The sequence below is a fragment of the Anguilla rostrata genome, chromosome 2 (genome assembly GCF_018555375.3).
Source record: "Anguilla rostrata isolate EN2019 chromosome 2, ASM1855537v3, whole genome shotgun sequence".
NCBI classification, from domain to species: domain Eukaryota; kingdom Metazoa; phylum Chordata; class Actinopteri; order Anguilliformes; family Anguillidae; genus Anguilla; species Anguilla rostrata.
In genome coordinates, this window is record NC_057934.1 from 62022374 (window position 1) to 62040496 (window position 18123).

At 46.4% G+C, this 18123-nt stretch overlaps 1 protein-coding gene across 2 annotated transcripts in view; it reads right to left on the reverse strand.

Moving 5' to 3' along the window:
* The window catches only part of LOC135248729 (complement C3-like), a 28078-nt gene extending 10057 nt beyond the window's left edge, over positions 1–18021 (reverse strand). Inside the window, exons 1-27 of one of the 2 annotated variants that reach the window (XM_064323638.1) lie at positions 17756–18021; positions 16144–16249; positions 15903–15926; positions 15598–15633; positions 15125–15166; positions 14280–14472; positions 13908–14070; positions 13530–13600; positions 12699–12790; positions 12035–12117; positions 11717–11804; positions 11306–11411; positions 10755–10869; positions 10551–10666; positions 9924–10067; positions 9091–9303; positions 8356–8559; positions 7709–7870; positions 5532–5661; positions 4315–4383; positions 3390–3641; positions 2915–3122; positions 2513–2610; positions 2215–2354; positions 1321–1530; positions 795–861; positions 510–596 (exon numbers count right to left, since the gene is read on the reverse strand). In XM_064323638.1, the coding sequence (XP_064179708.1) occupies positions 510–596; positions 795–861; positions 1321–1530; positions 2215–2354; positions 2513–2610; positions 2915–3122; positions 3390–3641; positions 4315–4383; positions 5532–5661; positions 7709–7870; positions 8356–8559; positions 9091–9303; positions 9924–10067; positions 10551–10666; positions 10755–10869; positions 11306–11411; positions 11717–11804; positions 12035–12117; positions 12699–12790; positions 13530–13600; positions 13908–14070; positions 14280–14472; positions 15125–15166; positions 15598–15633; positions 15903–15926; positions 16144–16249; positions 17756–17768 (3232 nt within the window). In that variant the 5' untranslated portion in view covers positions 17769–18021. Of the gene's footprint in view, positions 1–509; positions 597–794; positions 862–1320; positions 1531–2214; positions 2355–2512; positions 2611–2914; positions 3123–3389; positions 3642–4314; positions 4384–5531; positions 5662–7708; positions 7871–8355; positions 8560–9090; positions 9304–9923; positions 10068–10550; positions 10667–10754; positions 10870–11305; positions 11412–11716; positions 11805–12034; positions 12118–12698; positions 12791–13529; positions 13601–13907; positions 14071–14279; positions 14473–15124; positions 15167–15597; positions 15637–15902; positions 15927–16143; positions 16250–17755 lie in introns of both variants that reach the window. The other variant, XM_064323636.1, reaches the window with a different exon arrangement.
* Positions 18022–18123: the final 102 nt, after the last annotated feature.

The following is an 18123-nucleotide window of genomic DNA, read 5'->3' on the forward strand; positions in this document are numbered from 1 at the left end:
TCCCGGCTTTGAGGGCCGCAGAGCCTGCCGACTTGGCTCTGTCTTCAGGGTTGCGTTCAATTTCAGTTCCAGGCACACAGTTCAGACAATCAATTCAACTACGGTTCCTTCACTGTGAAAGCACAGAAAATGGCCCTCACAGACATTTTTTCAGAGCTTCAGTTGGATTGGCTGTGAAATGGACCTGACCCGTCGCATGTCCCAGTTCACTCCCACCAGAGACAGTGGGCACGGTGACCTTACATTCAAATAACATCTTTAATCAAACGCGTCAGACAGGGACGTGAGCAAACACTAGTCCGTGCTCTACCCTCCCTGGGGACACAGTGGATCACGGTGTTCATGCATAGAATTAAAGAAAAATGGACAAATCACAGCTATCAAAACCCTGCTGTCAAAGACATACTCTTCCATGGCAGGGCTTTTAGCTTCACGTCTGCAGTAGAGAGCCAGTGGGAGGCGTTAGGGGGTGCTTTGTACCTCTCTAAAAACACGGAGAGGCTCAGTACCTCTGACATTGATGTAGGTCTCTGGGCTCGAGTTAGGAACCAGCGAATCCAGCCCGATGCTCTCCACCCGCACCACCTGTTTCCCGTCTGAAAAAAGCAGCGGTAAATGGCGAGCATAGCAGCGGTGGGTGAGAGAGCCAATGAACACTCAGACACTGAGATAGTGAAGCAATCTGAGAACAGCATTCAAGGGCATCGGTGAGCCACTGTGGAGACAATGATTTTTTTACCCACAAAGAGCGGCAGCAACAGCGCAAAATGACAACACAACGGTGAAGCACTCACCCTTGCCCCCTCTGAGGGAGGGATTCAGAATGAAACTTTGGACTCTGGTCTTTTGAATCCCCTCCACCTGGATTGCAGACAAACACAGAGGGGCTGGGAATGCCAGAAGACTTTCCTGCAGCCTCACTGCAAATACATCATCGGCTGGAGACTAGGGTTGCCCGATGCCAGGTTTTGGAGCAGAATGTCTGGTTTTGTTTTGATTTTGTCCGGTTTTCAAATTATTTGTACCCCATCACCCCAACCCCCTCCCACATTCCCCGCACAACTGGTTCTGACAAACCTCCAGTCCACAATCAATTCCAACACCATTCTCCCCACCCCCCTGGTCTACGATCAATTCAGACACCCACCCCAGTCAGCGAATCCAAAGTTGCCTATGTGTGCATGTGTTCAGTAAATCTATTGTAGACACGTGTTTATTATTTCTTTTTATTTATTTATTTTTCTTCTTTTCTAGCACACACAAAACCCACAACCCATGTTTCAATGGGAGATTTTGGCTTGGAGAAGGCAGGTGACTCACCACAACGCGCAGCTTCTTCCTCACACCGTCGGACCCGAGGTAGTCACGGGCCAGCGCCTTCAACTCCATGTCCAGCTCCCCGGCCTTCAGAGGCATGATGGTGTATGGGATAGCCCTGGAGGACTGAGCGGGAAGCGTCACCGTCTGCTTGTGGTTGTCCGTGAACGCAACGCTGCAGATGTCCTCCGTCTTGTACAGGATCACGATGACCTGCGAACAGAAGGGCATTCAGGCACCCCCGCGGACACCACAGGCATCAAAACAGTACACCTCTGTGCATTCCGGAACGTACTGAGCGTCTGTGTGTTCTGTGCAACTTCACAAGGTTCAGTCATTTTAAAGTTTTCAGAACATATCTAAAGCATTACATCTATATGCATGACTATGTGGAATAATTACAGAACCTATTGGTACCCACAAATGTGCAGAAAAATGTATTTTGGGCTAAATTAAAATTGCATATTTGTATCCTCGATGTTATAAGATGTTCATATTATTCTGATGCACAGTTTCTATACGTTTCCTTGTGTATAGCCCCTTTTGTTTTCTCCATTTCCTTTAGACTAGTGTTCATCCTGTTTCTCCTGTTGCTTCTTGTCAGTTCAACGATTTGCATTGTCGATTTCGTTGCTGTTGTGGACTCCTCACTTAAATAAATGTATTATATAAAATATATTTAAATATTATACTACATTTCCTTTTTTTCAAGTGTATCCACAAACTGGGGCATTTTCACACGCATTTTCATATAGAATGTGAAAAAGACATTATCATCTCAGTGGGGTATATTCCTGGAAAAACGATAAGATAAATGAAAAGTAGAACGTGTGTGGCATGTTAAACGGAGGGAATCCCAGGTGTGGCAGAGATGCGGGCGGCCGTCGGCCGGCTTGCCTCCATGTCCTCGTCGCTGTAATTGTGGAGCACGGCCTTGACCTCCACTTGCTCGTTCCGCGCCACCGAGCGGGGCAACCGCAGGTCCACGAAGAAGACCTTCCTGGATTTGATATTATACGGCCGAGCCACGCAGAAGCCTTCGGGTAAAAAGAAGAGAAAAAAAATGTCAAAGTCTTCTTATTTCCCCTCAATTCTTCCTCCTCCACCATCTTTTCCATGTGACTTTGTCACTTGGCCAGTGGGTGGCGACATTTCCAACACAATAATGCGAATGCAGCAGGACACGGCGCAGTACCTGTGTCAGCTGAGGAGCTGACTGCCAGTATTCCCCACTCCGTGATGGAGTCAGGAAGCGCAGACTCCACAGAGAGCTGCGCCAGGTTGAAGAAGGACCTGCAGAGACCATTTTCTCTTCAGAACAATATCTGTGTGCACCTCTTATGTACATTGTATGGTTGCTTAGCAGATGCCATTTCCAAAAGCAGCTTCACAAAGCTTACATTTCACACATTTACAGTTGCCAGTTTAAAGGTGCCTGCAGATCTGCTGTTACTTTTTGTTCATAAAGTTCCCCGTTTAGGTGCAACAGGTTTTGTTTGGCATTTTGTTTGGCATTTTGTGGCTTCCTAGTTTGATTTTGGCCCTAAGCACCCTCCCACAAGTGGCCACAGAGCAAGGTGTGTTGCGGTTGACGTACCCATCTATTTTGACTTGCTCAGTTGTGTTGGGCAGGTTGACCTCATACCACAACCATGTCTCAAAAAACTTTGAACGGACGTAGACGCTGCGCTCATCCACCACGTCGTCCACATCTTCCACATCTCCTTCTTCATCGTCTTCATCAAATTGGAATTCCCTCACACTCACTCCCTCAGCTTTAGTTTCTGGAACACTAAGCCTTCTAGCTAAAAATTGAAAAGAAAAGTAAGCAGCATTATACGCCATTTCGTCAGTGCACTAGTGCAAGTACAGATCAGATGACCTTAGCAACTGCTTTGTTACCATGGTAACTACAACCATAGCTACCGTAACTGTATCATTACTTGTCACCACTGCTTCTCGAGGCTTTGTTCTAAACTCAATGATGGTCCTTTTGCACGTGCGTTTATTCACATCATTTCTTAATCTCGATGAAAACAATTCTCTTAAATCTTAGTTAAACTCACTCATACCCGACAACATAGGAATATGCCTCTCAATGGCTACAAGTCCGATGAAACTTGTGGGCATGGGAAGCGCTGTGGTGGTGGGCGGCACAGTTGTCGGGGCCCCCCTGTACTGGGAGCAGCAGTGCAGGAAGGCACGGACGCACTCCCAGCCCTCGGTCACGTAGTGGGACCTCCGAACACAGGTGTAATCCATGGGGATCTCCCTCATCCCATCCAGGCAGCAGCGCTTCAGGGTAGCGTCCTGGTACTGACTCTCTTTTTTGGGGGTTTGGGAAGGTGGGGTCGGGGGGGGGGGGGTACATGTTCATGTTCATAAACAGATATGATTAAAATCATATATTCCAATATTTAAAATGTAAAATGTCTGTATTTGCCCATATATTGCAAAGTGTTGCCATACATTGACAATATATTTTCTTTAGTTTAGTTTAGTTTTTATTTTAACATGCATTTATGAAAAAATTGATAAATAATATCAAGTCATTGTATCGAAAATAAACCAAAATCAAAACATAATATTCTCTGCCCGAAAAAAAAAGGTACAGGCTGAGGCCTGATAGGCTGATTTCCTATCCTTTCAATATATTTTCAGTACATTTCATTTGCATGAAGGGAAAGTCCAAACCCTGCAAATTTCTGACATGTAACTTCTGCTTGCAAATGCGTTTGTTCTTTGATCCTACTTGTTTAGTCTTCATTAAATAGACACCTCTGCAAAAAGACAGCGACCTGGCATGCGCTGAAATTAACATTTAAACGTGAGCAGAAATTTGCACTTCTCCAACATAAAACTGGCATTGTCCTTAACATTTTCCTTTATTTCTTATTATTGTTTCATTATTTCCACTATCTGGGGATGTAAGCCTATGATGTCAGAACTTTGAGTCTTATCAGCACAGCATGCGCATCCTCTCGAGCTGTCACTCACCAAGCGCGGACCTGTGCTGCAGCATCCTCACAGAGCGCCTCCTCCTGGTCCGCTTGAGGCACTGCACGCCTGCAGGGGAAGAGCCGGAGAAGTGCGAATTTTGGGGGGCGATTCCGTCAACTGCAGGTTTCCGGGCCCTTCTGTTACCGTGCACAAATTTCACTGCGCAGTTTCTTTTTTATTTAGTTCATTATTCGTTTACTTTCCAATTAGCCTGACCTGCATGTCTTTGGCCTCCGGGGGGAAAGCGGAGTACCCGAAGAAGAATCGCGCGAACGCGCGGAGAACATGCAGACTCCACGCACAAAGGCCCCAAGCCGAGGGTCAAACATGCTGTGAGGCGACAGTGCTACCCACTGCGCCCACCACCGTGTCACCCTTTCCTCTGCCTCAACGTCCAGAAGAGCTAGCGTCAGGGAAGAGCCGCACGTCGCACAAAAAAACTGGCAACCCGTAGCTGTTGCCTGGAGACTAGCGAAGGCAAAGTATCTGCGTGTAACACTAAGATCTTTGGCCAAACTGATTCCACCCTCACCCTGACAGGCTGGCGGAACCACCCAAGCACAACCTAGCGATGTCCAAGCAGCAGAGCACAGACTTTCACCTCTGTGCTTGAAAATACAACCGCAAACAGTTCAATTCTGAAGCAGGTGGGGATCACTCAGACGAACATCCCATTAAAACGAACTATTTGCTTCATATTTCTGTACACAGAAATAACTGGAGGCTACTCGATCCATATCAAAGTTCATGTGTCATCCACTATAAACATTATATAATATTTCCTGAAATAGATTATAGATAGTGTTCGTTTAATTGAGATTTAATTTCATTTATTTATCATTTGATCCAATATCATTTGATCTCACTATCTCTAAAAAGTCCGTTTTCAAGATCGAACGTGAAATTTAAATGAACTGGTTTAAAAAGAATTCTGATGAATACAGTACAGAGACGCTTTAGAGATTTACGACACGTCTGCATGCCTGTAAAGGTAAATCAATTGCTGAATGACTCGCTGAACTTTCTGCTCCTGTTTTCACCAGGCAAACAGTAAACAGCAAAGCACAGGTTGTCGGGGGTCGAAGGTCATCGCAAGCAAAAACAGAAGCTATTGATCTGAGATCAAATAAAGAGGACCTCTGGACCAGGGAGGGGGGGGTGGGTGCTGAGGGCATAAGGAGGGTGCTGGGGAATGCCTGGGGGGGGGGGCTTACTTTGTCTCATAGTTGTTTTCCTGGCATTGTTGGAGTAGAACAGCAGCCCCGCGTCAGTGAACACCCCCCTGCTGTCCCTGCCCCCTCCGGGAGTGCAGCCCATGTCTCTCTTCTCCACCACGTCCCAAATCTGGGGTTGGGTACATAGCAACAGGCTCATCAGAAATAAGCATTCATAAAGTGTGTAAAAGTGGACAAAGGGTGCGTGGATGCAGGACATGGGGAGGGGTAGAGAGGGGGGCAGGGCAGGGGTTAGAGAGTGGGGGGCAGGGTAAACAGGTGGGGGCAGGGGTAAGAGAGGTGGGGGGCAGGGGTAAGAGAAGTGGGGGTGCAGGGGTAAGAGAAGTGGGGGGCAGGGGTAAGAGAAGTGGGGGTGCAGGGGTAAGAGAGGTGGGGGGCAGGGGTAAGAGAGGTGGGGGGCAGGGGTAAGAGAGGTGGGGTGCAGGGTAAGAGAGTGGTGGGGCAGGGGAAGAGAGTGGGCAGGCATAAGAGAGGGTGGGGGGCAGGGTGTGAAGATAGGTGGGTGAGAGGGTAAGAGGTGGGTGAGGGTAAGAGAAGGTGGAGGGTGCAGGGGTGAAGAGAAGTGTGGGGTGAGGGGTGAGAGGTGGGAGGGTGCAGGGTAGAGAGGTGGAGTGGTGAGGGGTAGAAGGAGAGGTGGGGAGGTGAGGGTAAGAGGGTGGGGGCGGAGGGGAGAGGGTAAGAGAGGGGGGGTGAGGGTAGAAGTAGAGAGGGTGAGAGTGAGGGGTAAGAGGGTATGAGAGGTGAGGGTGAGAGGGGGGGAGAGGGTAGAGGGAAGGGTGTGGGAGGTGAGAGGGAGAGGTTGTGAAGGTGAGCAGTAAGAGGTGGTGTGAGAGGAAGGGGTGAGAGTGTCGAAGAGGGAAATGTGGTAGAGGTGAAGGTAAGAGGTGTGTGAGAGGGTGAGAGGGAGTGTGGTGAGAGGGTGAGAGGGTGAGAGGGTGAGAGGTAGAGGTGTGGTGAAGGGTGAGAGGTGAGAGGTGTGGTGAGGAGGTGAGGGTGAGAGGTGTGGTGAGAGGGTGAGATGTGGTGAGAGGGTGAGAGATGGGTGAGAGGGTGAGAGGTGAGAGTGTGGTGAGAGGGTGAGAGAGGTGAGAGGGTAGAGGTGTGTGAGAGGGTGAGAGTGTGAGAGGTGTAGTGAGAGGGTGAGAGATGTGGTGAGAGGGTGAGAAGGTGAGAGATGTGGTGAGAGGGTGAGAGGGTAAGAGGTGTGGTGAGAGGGTGAGAGGGTGAGAGGTGTGGTGAGAGGGTGAGAGGGTGAGAGGTGTGGTGAGAGGGTGAGAGGGTAAGAGGTGTGGTGAGAGGGTGAGAGGGTAGGGTGAGAGGTGTGGTGAAGGGTGAGAGGGTAGAGGAGTGAGAGGGTGAGAGGGGAGAGGTGTGGTGAGAGGGTAGAGGTGTGGTGAGAGGATGAGAGGGTAAGAGGTGTATGAGAGGGTGAGAGGGTGAGAGGTGTGGTGAGAGGGTGAGAGATGTGGTGAGAGGGTGAGAGGGTAAGAGGTGTGGTGAGAGGGTGAGAGGGTGAGAGGTGTGGTGAGAGGGTGAGAGGGTGAGAGAGTGTGGTGAGAGGGTGAGAGGAGGTGAGAGATGTGGTGAGAGGGTGAGAGGGTAAGAGGTGTGGTGAGAGGGTGAGAGGGTGAGAGGGTAGAGGTGTAGTGAGAGGGTGAGAGATGTGGAGAGGGTGTGAGAGGTTGAGAGATGTGGTGAGAGGGTGAGAGGGTGAGAGGTGTGGTGAGAGGGTGAGAGGGTGAGAGGTGTGGTGAGAGGGTGAGAGGGTGAGAGGTGTGGTGAGAGGGTGAGAGGGTGAGAGATGTGGTGAGAGGGTGAGAGGGTAAGAGGTGTGGTGAGAGGGTGAGAGGGTAAGAGGGTGAGAGGTGTGGTGATAGGGTGAGAGGGTAAGAGGTGTAGTGAGAGGGTGAGAGGGTGAGAGGTGTGGTGAGAGGGTGAGAGATGTGGTGAGAGGGTGAGAGGTAGAGGGTGGTGAGAGGGTGAGGGTGAGAGGGTGAGAGGGTGAGAGGTGTGGTGAGAGGGTGAGAGGGTGAGAGGTGTGGTGAGAGGGTGAGAGGGTGAGAGGTGTGGTGAGAGGGTGAGAGGGTGATATGTTACCATGTGTAAAGGTTAGGATTAGAAGGGCGAGAGTTGTGGAATGGCGGCATGGTGCTTACACTGCCCTGGGTGAACCGGTTCCTTCTGTTCAGGAGGAAGATGGCGTTATCCACCGCCAGCAGGCTGACCCTGGCTCCAGGGTCCCCTCTGACCTGGAACTTAAAGGATTTTCCTGGCTGGTACTCTTTGAATCTGCTCCCGTCCTCATTGCCCACGCTGAGCTGTGAGTGGAAGAGGAAGTGACTCAAACTCTCACTCACGCCACACCCCTGACCACACCCTTCACCTGTCTATGCAGGAGGGTGCAGTGTCCAACGAGAAACCCCTCCACCTGATGTTGCTAAGATACTGGCTTTGCATGTGCAGTGGGACAGAGAGCACTTAGCAATGCCACAGTGAGGAAAATAAACAATTTGCAATGGCAGTCGACTGTCAGGAAAATCTGCATACAGTACTAACACAAGTCATATTTTTTATGCTTCACAAAATCACTTTTTCACCACTCTCCAACTGCTGAAAACCTGACACGGGCAGATAACTATCTGTGTTCTTTGCAGCTTTAGCATCACAACAAAAAAAACTGTCATTCTGTGAAACTTATCCCTGCACACTGAGGTTGGATAAGTGTTCAGTGTCACTGAAGAACTCAACACCCTTCCGACCCCCGCCAAAAGCTCTCAGCCCACCCCCCCAAAGTGAAACTCACAGTCCCCACGCAGGTGTCCTCCACGTCTACCCGCACTGAATCCGCCACAATCTCAGTCTGCGTCTGCCAGGGCAGGGTGTAGTAGACCACCAGACGGAAGGACGGGATCATTTTCTTCGTGACGAGGAAGGGAATGTTAATGACCTCCTGGCCTCTCTCCCGCACCACGCGCTTCGCCTCCACAATCTTCCCCTTATTCAGCACCTCAAAGGAAGAAAACAGAGTTTAGAGAAAGAGAGAGAGAGAGGGGGAGAGATAGAGAGAGAAAGAGAGAGAGAGAGAGAGAGACAGAGAGAAGAGGGAGAGAGACAGAGAGAAGAGGGAGAGAGACATAAAGTGAGGGAGGAGAGAGAGAGAAGGAGAGAGAGCGCGATAGAGAGAGAAGGGACAGAAAGAGGGCAAGAAGACAAAAAATGGAAGAGTGAAACAGATAGGACAGACGAAAGAGTGCCAGAGACAGAGGGCAGGTCAAGAGGCATGCAAGGCATGAAAGCCCAACAGTAGATATGAATTTCATCACATATGAATGCATATGAATTTTTCGTTTGTAACTCAGAGGAGGTTGCGGGTTTGAGTCCCCGGCAGGGCATTGTGCTGGGCCTCTGGCCAGTGCACTTAACCTGAATTGCTTCACTAAAATGTTCTGCTGTATGAATGGTGTGTGGAAAAAAAGAAAAAAAAATGACTAAATGTCCATTACACGCATGTCAAATGTAACATACTGCATTTACACACCAGGTAGGTAAAATCCGCGATCATGACCTTGTGTGCTTCATCTTTGCTTTTGAAGTTGAGTACGAAGTTGACGGAGTCCCCTGCGGACACCCTGTCCGGGGCTGAGATGTACAGGTAGTTCTCGTACGCGCTGTTAAAGGGCTCGTAGGCACTCAGGACTATCCGCTGTCTGGCCTGCTGCTCGGGCTTCAGGCCGCCCTTCTTGGTCTGCGCCTGGCGGACGGAGGACGAACACACGGCCCATCAGGTCAGAACGGACAGGACCGGAAGACGTCTTCCACAGAAGAGGGACTGAGAGGCCGTGACTGAAAACACCGCGGGTGACACCAGGGCAGCGGACCTCACGAACACGCCCGCACGCGCGCCCGCACACATGCCCGCCGAACAGCTCGTGAGAATGTTCCGGAGTCCCGCTGTATCCATCTCTGTGTAACGGTGGGCCAGCCTAGTGACCAACCTCAAAATAACAGTTACATTTTTAAGTAAAATACATTTCTGCACTTTTCATGCAGATGAAAAAAGGGCTTTACAGATATTTTTAAACAAATTCAAATAAATATTGTAAAACAAATCAATTCACAGTAAAAAAAAAAAAAAAAAAAAGATGCCAAATTGAGAAACAAAAGTGATAGAAAAAATACATTTAGAAAATGGGTAAAAAGTGATCATTGGATCACTTGATCATTGTATAAAGTTTGATCACTCAAGATAAAAGAACAGTCAAGAGGTTTCACACGGTTAAAAGCAAATTTATATAAACACGTTTGGAAATAAGTTCACGGGGAGGGCGGTGAATGGAGAGAGAGAGACAGCACTGCAGAGAGGTCACTCACGGTAAGAGTGAACGAGCGGGAGGCCGCTGGCATGTTCACCGCCAGCCGGGCGGTCCCAGAGTGAGAGGTAACGGGCTCGTCCTGCAGGCTCAGCTGGAAGGGGACGTTGGGAGCCGGCGTACCATCCTGATGGCTCACCTCCACCTAGACGTGCGGAGGGGACACGCCCCAACACGTGCCATTCACACCATTCACTTCAAAATGGTTTTCAGTTGAAATCAGTTTTTTCGAGTACAGGAATGAATGCCAAATGAGTGTTTTTTTTATAGTGGAAGATCCATACTAGACTGTGGGGCCCCTGCACTCAGTAGACGAGCTCCTTAACCAGATGAGCCGCCCAGCAGTCCATGTATGGTTTGTAATGGTGCCCAGTAAAACTTCATGTACATAGATTGACTTTTTTTTTTTTTTTTTCTTTCAATGGCTTCCCTGCTGAAAATCCCGCTAAGACCAGCTGGGATTCTAAACTGGTTTAAGATGGTTTAAGCTGTGGATAAATTGTGGAAGTCATGTGATGCATGGAGAAACGTAATGTCACGTAATGCAGTATTGTGTGTAATGTGACGTGATGGTGCATTCTGTGTAACGTGATGAAATGGTGCGTTGTGGAAAAAGTAAGAACATTACCGTCACATCAAATGGCAAACCGGGTTTGAAGTACTGGGGGGTGTTGCTGAAGTAGATTTTGTACGGGGACTCCACGATCTTGATGCCGGTCCTCTCTGCCTCCACAAGGTCGCTGCCTAATGGCGACGAAAGAAAACTCGTAAAACTGGCGCTTACGTTTCACTCGCGCACACCATCCTCTCTAGTGCAATCACACGATCTCACCTGTAGACGTTAGCACAGAGGCTTTCACGTATATGAGGCTGCCGACCAGGTCCCGGATGTTTGGAAAGACTTTCCTGATGTCGTCGATCGTCAGAACAGCGGAACCGTGCTGCAGCTGTAACAAAGACGCGAGACGCATCAGATCCCCCGGACCGGACTCAGACACACACGCCGCAGAATTTCATCTTCACGTCGTTTAGATGCCCGAACGTAAACAACGCACAAACACAACTACAGATCACTGGGAATTCACAGCAAGGCATGCCACAAACCAACATTTACCATTATAGGACACAGGTAGGCATTGAAAAACTGTCAGTAATCTGCAAGACATTTTCTGTTGAATAAAGGGTTAAGGTACTCCAAATGAAGCACCTGATACCGGGCATTCTGGGATCTCTATGACATGCGCTTGGCAACCAGCGATGGCTGTAAGAAGGTATCAGAGACAAGCAACAGATTTCTATACGGACCAGGAAGCAGGGGACCTCCTTCGACTGCGTGAATCAACAGATTAAACAGATTAAAAAGCAGCGATGAAGATCACTCACGTCCGTAAGAAGCTTCATCGTATGAGGCAAACGTCTTTTTTCCTTGTTCACTTCCACACCAAAAGCAACATATGCAGTCCCTTCCACTGGCTTCCCATAGAGATAACTACAGAAGGAGATGAAAAATTTGAAAAATTCCAAATCTACAGCCACAGTAAAATGGGGAGGGTTTTGGGAACAAACAAAAAAAGGTATGTTTCTGAGGTCAGTTTGTCATGGGCTAAGGTTAAATAAATTTAAGTTTCTCCCAGCAAAGGCCAACAAAACCCACACTCTTATGGTTTTAACATTATCATAGGCTAGTGACCAAGGCTGGCCAATCACAGCAGCCTAATAGCTTTTGAGGTACTGAAGGCAGGAGAGACGAGGGGGAGAAATTTCAGCCCCAGCAGCCTGTTCCTGGGGACCCACCTTGCCGTGATGTCGACCACCAGCTCGGTGTCGAGCAGGCTGAAATAGGCCTTCCGGGGAGCCAGGGTGACATTGAAGGCTGGGAGCACTGGAACAGGGCAGACCATGGGGCAAAATCACAATCAATACAAGAACAAACTCTCTAATTCTCAAAGAAAAATTACAAAAATTCTCCAGACAGTCTTTTCCATTCCATGGTCTCAGGTTCATCGCTGAAAAACCTTACCCAACCATAAACTTTTAAAGGTTATTTGATGATGGGTGGTTATTCTCAGAAGGTTGTGTAACGCCATATTGCGACAAAATGAAAACACCTACCATATTTTCGCACTTCAAACTCAGAGCTGAATTGGTTTTCGGGCCTGTTGTCAAACTTTGCAATAATCTTCCACATTCCCTCACTGTGTAAATGGGGGGATAAAACCAGACATTGTAGGAACTTTCAACACAAGAAAGCTGATTCTGTCCCTTAAATTAATTACTGTAATTAATTGAATGCAATTAATCTAATTTGTTTTCATTTGTATAGTGCTTTTCACAGTGATGCTGTCATGAAGATGCTTTATAAGAAAATGGGAAAAAAACTTTAACCAGCATGTGCTGTTAAAGTATTTATAAGCCCCCCCCCCCCCAAAAGGAAGAAAACACAGTGGTCAGTTGACTAAAATAGAAAACCTCTTTCATAGAGGCTTTCTATATATAATGAAATAAATTTGTCACTGCTTATAAAAACACATTGGTGCTGTTAGTTAAGGATGAATAAATATTACTTCATAGAAACAATATTTGGATACACAATGATAATATTAACTTCAATCAATTGGGTTCTCAAAGTAAGCTTCTTCTTGCAACACACGCATTGAATTAAAGTCCTGTCCGAACAAATTAAATTTTCATTATTATTGCAAGGAATTAAGGAACTGCACTGGAATAAAAATATGGCAATGGCAAGAAGACAACAAAAGCAAACACTCCGACTTACTTTGCGATGTCAGCTAGTCGGTATTCTTCTGCAAAGATGCCATTACTGGCCATGGTCCTTGGAAGGCCATGAATCACTATACCGTCTGGGTTCTTAATAGTCAAACAAGAGGGCATGAAGCACACAAGTCACAGCACAGAACTATGGACTGATCATGTTACCCTCCCCACAAAATAACTCCATGAAACATACACACACACACACACACACACACACACCAGGAAAGATCAATAGAGCACGGAAAAGTATTTGAACCCAAAACAAATACACCCAGGTGACAAATTAAAGGAAAAACCTGAATAAATGAGTGAAGAAACATAACAATGCTTTCATGCAGGTGTACTGCATGATACAATTAAGCAATTAACATCTTATCATGCTCTCTGGCATGTATAAAAATGCTGAGCAGGCCCAGCTGACCTTCATTTTGGATCAAGATGGCAAGAGGAAAAGATCTAAGTGACTTTGAAAGAGGGTTCATTATTGGGGCAATTTTCCTGGCATGGTCTGGGTCCGCTTGTTCCCTTAGAGGGAAGGTTGACTGCAATTCATTACAAAGTTAACCTTTATCCTATGATGCAACATCTCTATCCTGATGGGAGTGGTCTCTCTCACAATGACAATGCCCCAATCCACAGGGCACAAGGGGTCACTGAATGGTTTGATGAGTATGAAAAGGATATGAATCATATTCTGTGGCCTTCGTAGTCACCAGATCTCAACCCAATTAAACACCGATGGGAGATTCTGAGGCTGATGTGTCAGACAGCACTCTCCACCTCCATCATATATATATATATATACATATATACATAAACATGAACTGCATACCTGTATCTCAATGGACACAGAGCTGCTGAAAGCACTGAAGGCTGGGGTGGACACAAACGTTCTGTAACGCACTGCGGAAGACAAGAGGGAAGAGACAGCACAACCCTGTTAGGCTGGTGAGGCAAACCGAAGAGGAAGCAGTGGTTCTAACTCCTGGCATCCTGCAGTCGATCCCCTGAACTACAACAAAACATGCTCTCCTTCACAACTAGTCAGAAAACGAGATCCGGCAATCCACCGTTCGTTAGATCATTGTCTTCTACATGTAAGCATGCTGAGTCCCTAGGTGGAATCTCTCTAAACTGAGGCAGAGATGGGAATGAGGTGGGGTTGCCAGTGTGCTGCTGCAGTCCCCCCGCCCCCTCTTCCCCCACTCACCGGCATCCCCTGGGTTGTAGAGGGGCTTGTCTGTCTGAATGAAGATGTAGCCAGAGTGGAAGGAGAGCATCACCACCACTTCCGCCACATGGACGCCGAAGTCAGCCTTCAGGTACACATACTGGTTGCCTTGCTTCTCTCTGTCCAGAAGCCTTGCGTCAACCTGGAGGGAGCAGAGCTTGATATTTGAGCTGTTCCCTTGTCTGTGAGAGCTCCTGTTGTCTATTACAGTAAATGCACAGGACAGCGCATCGGTCTTATCAGCTCAATAAAAAGAAAAAGTAATTAATTTCCCAAAGCGGAGCTATTTTCCTCAGCTTTCCAGGCACTTATGAATGAGTCAGCCAACCATTTCAGACTGTCCAGTCATACCTTGATGGTCTTAAGGGCATGGTAGTTATTCTGCCGATTGAGCAATACAGTGTCCTCGAGTAACTGGACCGTCTTCTCAGGGAAGTTGTGAGCCGTTATGTTGACTGTCAGCGGTTCTGACACTCTGTACGCCTCCAGGAAAATATTCTCCTCGCTGTCCGTCCTGAGGAGGTTTGGAGCCAGCAGCACAAATCTGCAAAGGGGGATAGGTCTGGTGTTGGGTTACAGTTGCTTTCAACATGCCAGATTCCCCCAGGAACTCCAGTGATCATGTAACATTACATTCATTCGGCAGACAATTTTATCCAAAGCGACGTACAGTAAGTGCATCCCGAAGGTCACTGGAACAACTACAAAACACAGGTTCCATAAGGTACAATACTCATTATGTAACAGGCATTCATTGCCATAAACACATTAAGTCCAGTACACACAGTAAATATTACTCCCTTACCTAACCAATGCTAAGTCAAACTAGGAGGCAATGCAAGCTATAACATCAAGACAAGCTTCCAAGTTCAACTCCAGGTTTACTGGACTATTAAAAAAGGTATGGGAGCTGCTGGGTGGCTTATCCTGCTAAGGTGATGTTCCAAGAGACAGATATCTGCCAGTGCTGACTGTGGCAATGCATTACCCAGGGAGGGAGGCACTCTGCCGGTCAGTTGTACATCCACAATATGCTCAGAGTGTATGTATATGTTTGCACACGTACACACGCACACGACACACACAAACACACACATATATACATATATGTGTGTATATATATATATATATATATATATATATATATATATATATATATATATAAATAATCATCACATATAGGAGGAAAGTTTTACCTTGGTTCAATGTTGATGTCGTGTTGATCTCTAATGAGGGGTCTATAAAGAAATATAAATCATACAGTATATAAATCATATTGTCATGATGTTGTACTTTACATGACATTAATTTAGCAGATACTCTTATACGAAGTGTCTGGTGAATCACGTGACAACACAAGGGAGCCGGCAAACAAACAGCTATACTTCTTAAAAGAGGGATGTATCACACAGGGAAGCTATCAAGGACAATGAAATCAATATGCTGGCCTTGTAAAGAACCCTCCCCCCACACCCAATTCCCAGCAGAAGAGCTTAGACCGCTGCGCAAGAGGATAAGTTGCACAACACAGAGCCTGGGATTGGAAAGCACACACACACAAAAAAAAAAATAAGAATAACACAGAAACACAGGATAGGACAGATACTGTAAGGACTAGGTGCTGTACACTATAATGTCGGTGAAGGATAAAATGTTAACATTAACTTACACATGGTGCCTAACAGGCCAGCGGCGAAACGAATTCCTGCTGCAGGAATGTACAGTAAATGTGTATCAGCATGAGAGCGGTCAGCAGGGAACAGAACAAGCTAATCTTTCAACTCAGCATAGCAAACAACACAAAATAAACAACAGGCGGAAAATCATAAGTGTAATTTTAGTTTTTATGATGAACATCAAGCCATACTCAGCTGAAAAATATAAATGACAAACAATGGGATTCTAATGGCAAGAGATGCATGCACACATGGAATAACAATGAAGCAGTGTTTTCAACAACAACAAAAAACTTACTGAGGCCAACGTGGACGCACATTGCTGTAAGAAAGCAAGATTAAATAATGAGAATGTTGCAGTGTGGCATTTTGGTAACTAAACTTAAAATGTGCAACTGATTTACTGATACTTCTATGGATAGAAGTAGAAGTCAATTTCAATGAAGAGCAGGACAGGCTTCAAGAGACATTGGAAATTGTTCTGCTTCTGTCATTTTAATGGATGGTAGAGGATAGGAAATAAAAGAGAGAATACTCACAAATTAGTGAACTGGGCTTCAAAGGTATAAAACAAAGTGAAGAACCACAGCGTTCTGACACCAACTGCTTCCATTGCCACAGACGTTATGTGCTGCACCGAGCTGTCTACGGGAATTCAAACAGGGCATTGGTAAAGTGAAATTAATGAATAACTATACTCTCTCTCTCTCTCTCTCTCTCAGTAGGTTACTCGGACTCCCTCTGGATGAGCAGGCCGTTGGCTCTCTGGAATGTTGCCATCTGGACAAGACTGAGATAAGGGGAACTAGTCTCTTTGTCCATGGTTGTGTGTGTTTTGGGGCCATTAAGGGTGAAAAGATCATCAGGTCTCTGGCAAAATGTTGGGGCACCTACTCATGACAGTACCACAGTGCCCTTATGTGGGCCCCTCTGTCATTACACTTTTTATTTCTTTCCTGGATCTGGACTCTAAACCGTCTGTTTATAATATTGACAAACCCCGTAAAACCTTATAAACCCTGCACGTTTTCATTATATTGCTGTATTATACCTTATGTAGTAATAACATGGATTGCATGTAAAATGGTTCAACAAAAGGGTATTTTCATGACAACTGCACCATAATATTACATCCCCTTAACATGTTTGGTAAGGACGTATTCAGGGAAATTCAAGAAATTGAATGAAATATGTTTCATACCAAATAAAGTTTAATAAAGCATAGTTTCAGAAACTCAGGGGAAAACTATCACAATGGAATGTCCTCTCTGGTAATCATCTCCTTTTCCCATCCCCCCACTAATTGTTTTTACAACAGCCTCCAAACGGTGGGAGCCTAAATTCCAGATTTTACCACTCGTCCAGGTTAATTTATGGCAATTCCGCCTGGATCAAACGCGTGATTTGGCTTAAAAGGAAGGGAAACTATCCTGTCGGGGAAGATTGTAATCGACTTCCCACACTGCGCATACTCTGTGTTCCGTGTGTAGCTGAATAGGCTGGGTAAGAACTTTTTACTCTGTATTTATGTTCTAAAAATTCCGTATTTTATAATTGACTGTGAATTTTAAGCTAATGACCTACCTGCCTGTTAATAAATTCTTCTTATTTTTAACTTGCGTGGTCTTCATGACTCTAATCCATTTTATATTCTTTTCAGCCAAAATTCTGATTAAATACTCAGGGGGACAATTCTGACTAAGACCCACTGATCAGTGGTCTAGTACAGCGAAAGTCTTTAGTGAGGTCCTCAAGTTAGATAGGCGACCACGGTCTGCCCGCTAACGGGATTGGCGTTGTATTGGTTCTGGAGTTTTTGTCTTAAGAGGACCCTTGGGCGTTATACGTCAGTTCTTGTCAAATTCGCCTTAAGGAGCCCGATAAATGCGCACTGTCCTGGGCTCATAACTGTCTATGCAAAAATGAATGCATGTATTATGGTGGTCAGCCTTCTACCCTCTGTAGGCTTCACCGAACTGAGATTTAGCAATAGTGCTAATCCCGGGAGCATATATTGAGGAATTATGGCACAAGATAGAGTCGAGTGTAACCACTCCAAGCTCCACGTATGGTTAAAACCAAATTTTAAATTCTAATTTCATTTGGAGTCAGATAATTACGAGAGTAAACCATAGTAGCTGTTACACTTACTTGCTGTGGTCATGGATATATTTGATGTGTTGTTCCGCTAATTTGTGAGTATTCTGATGCTCCCATTGGAATATTGACAGTCCGGCGACAGATCAGATATATCTCTCATGACAACATAGTCCCGTGGGCAAACGGAGAGTAACAAGAATGTTACTGGTCCGTTTCAGGCCAGTCTTAAGCGGGATATGGAGCAGCGCATTCATATCTGACCCGTGGAGACGGATCCAGAGCATTCTTAAGTATAATTGTGCCCTGTTCTTACGAACAGAGGAAAAATAAATAACATCTCTGATTTTGACTCACACCAGCCAAGGGAAAACACGCTGTGCCTTCCCCTCCAGCTACAAACCCCCATTGGTCTAGCTGCG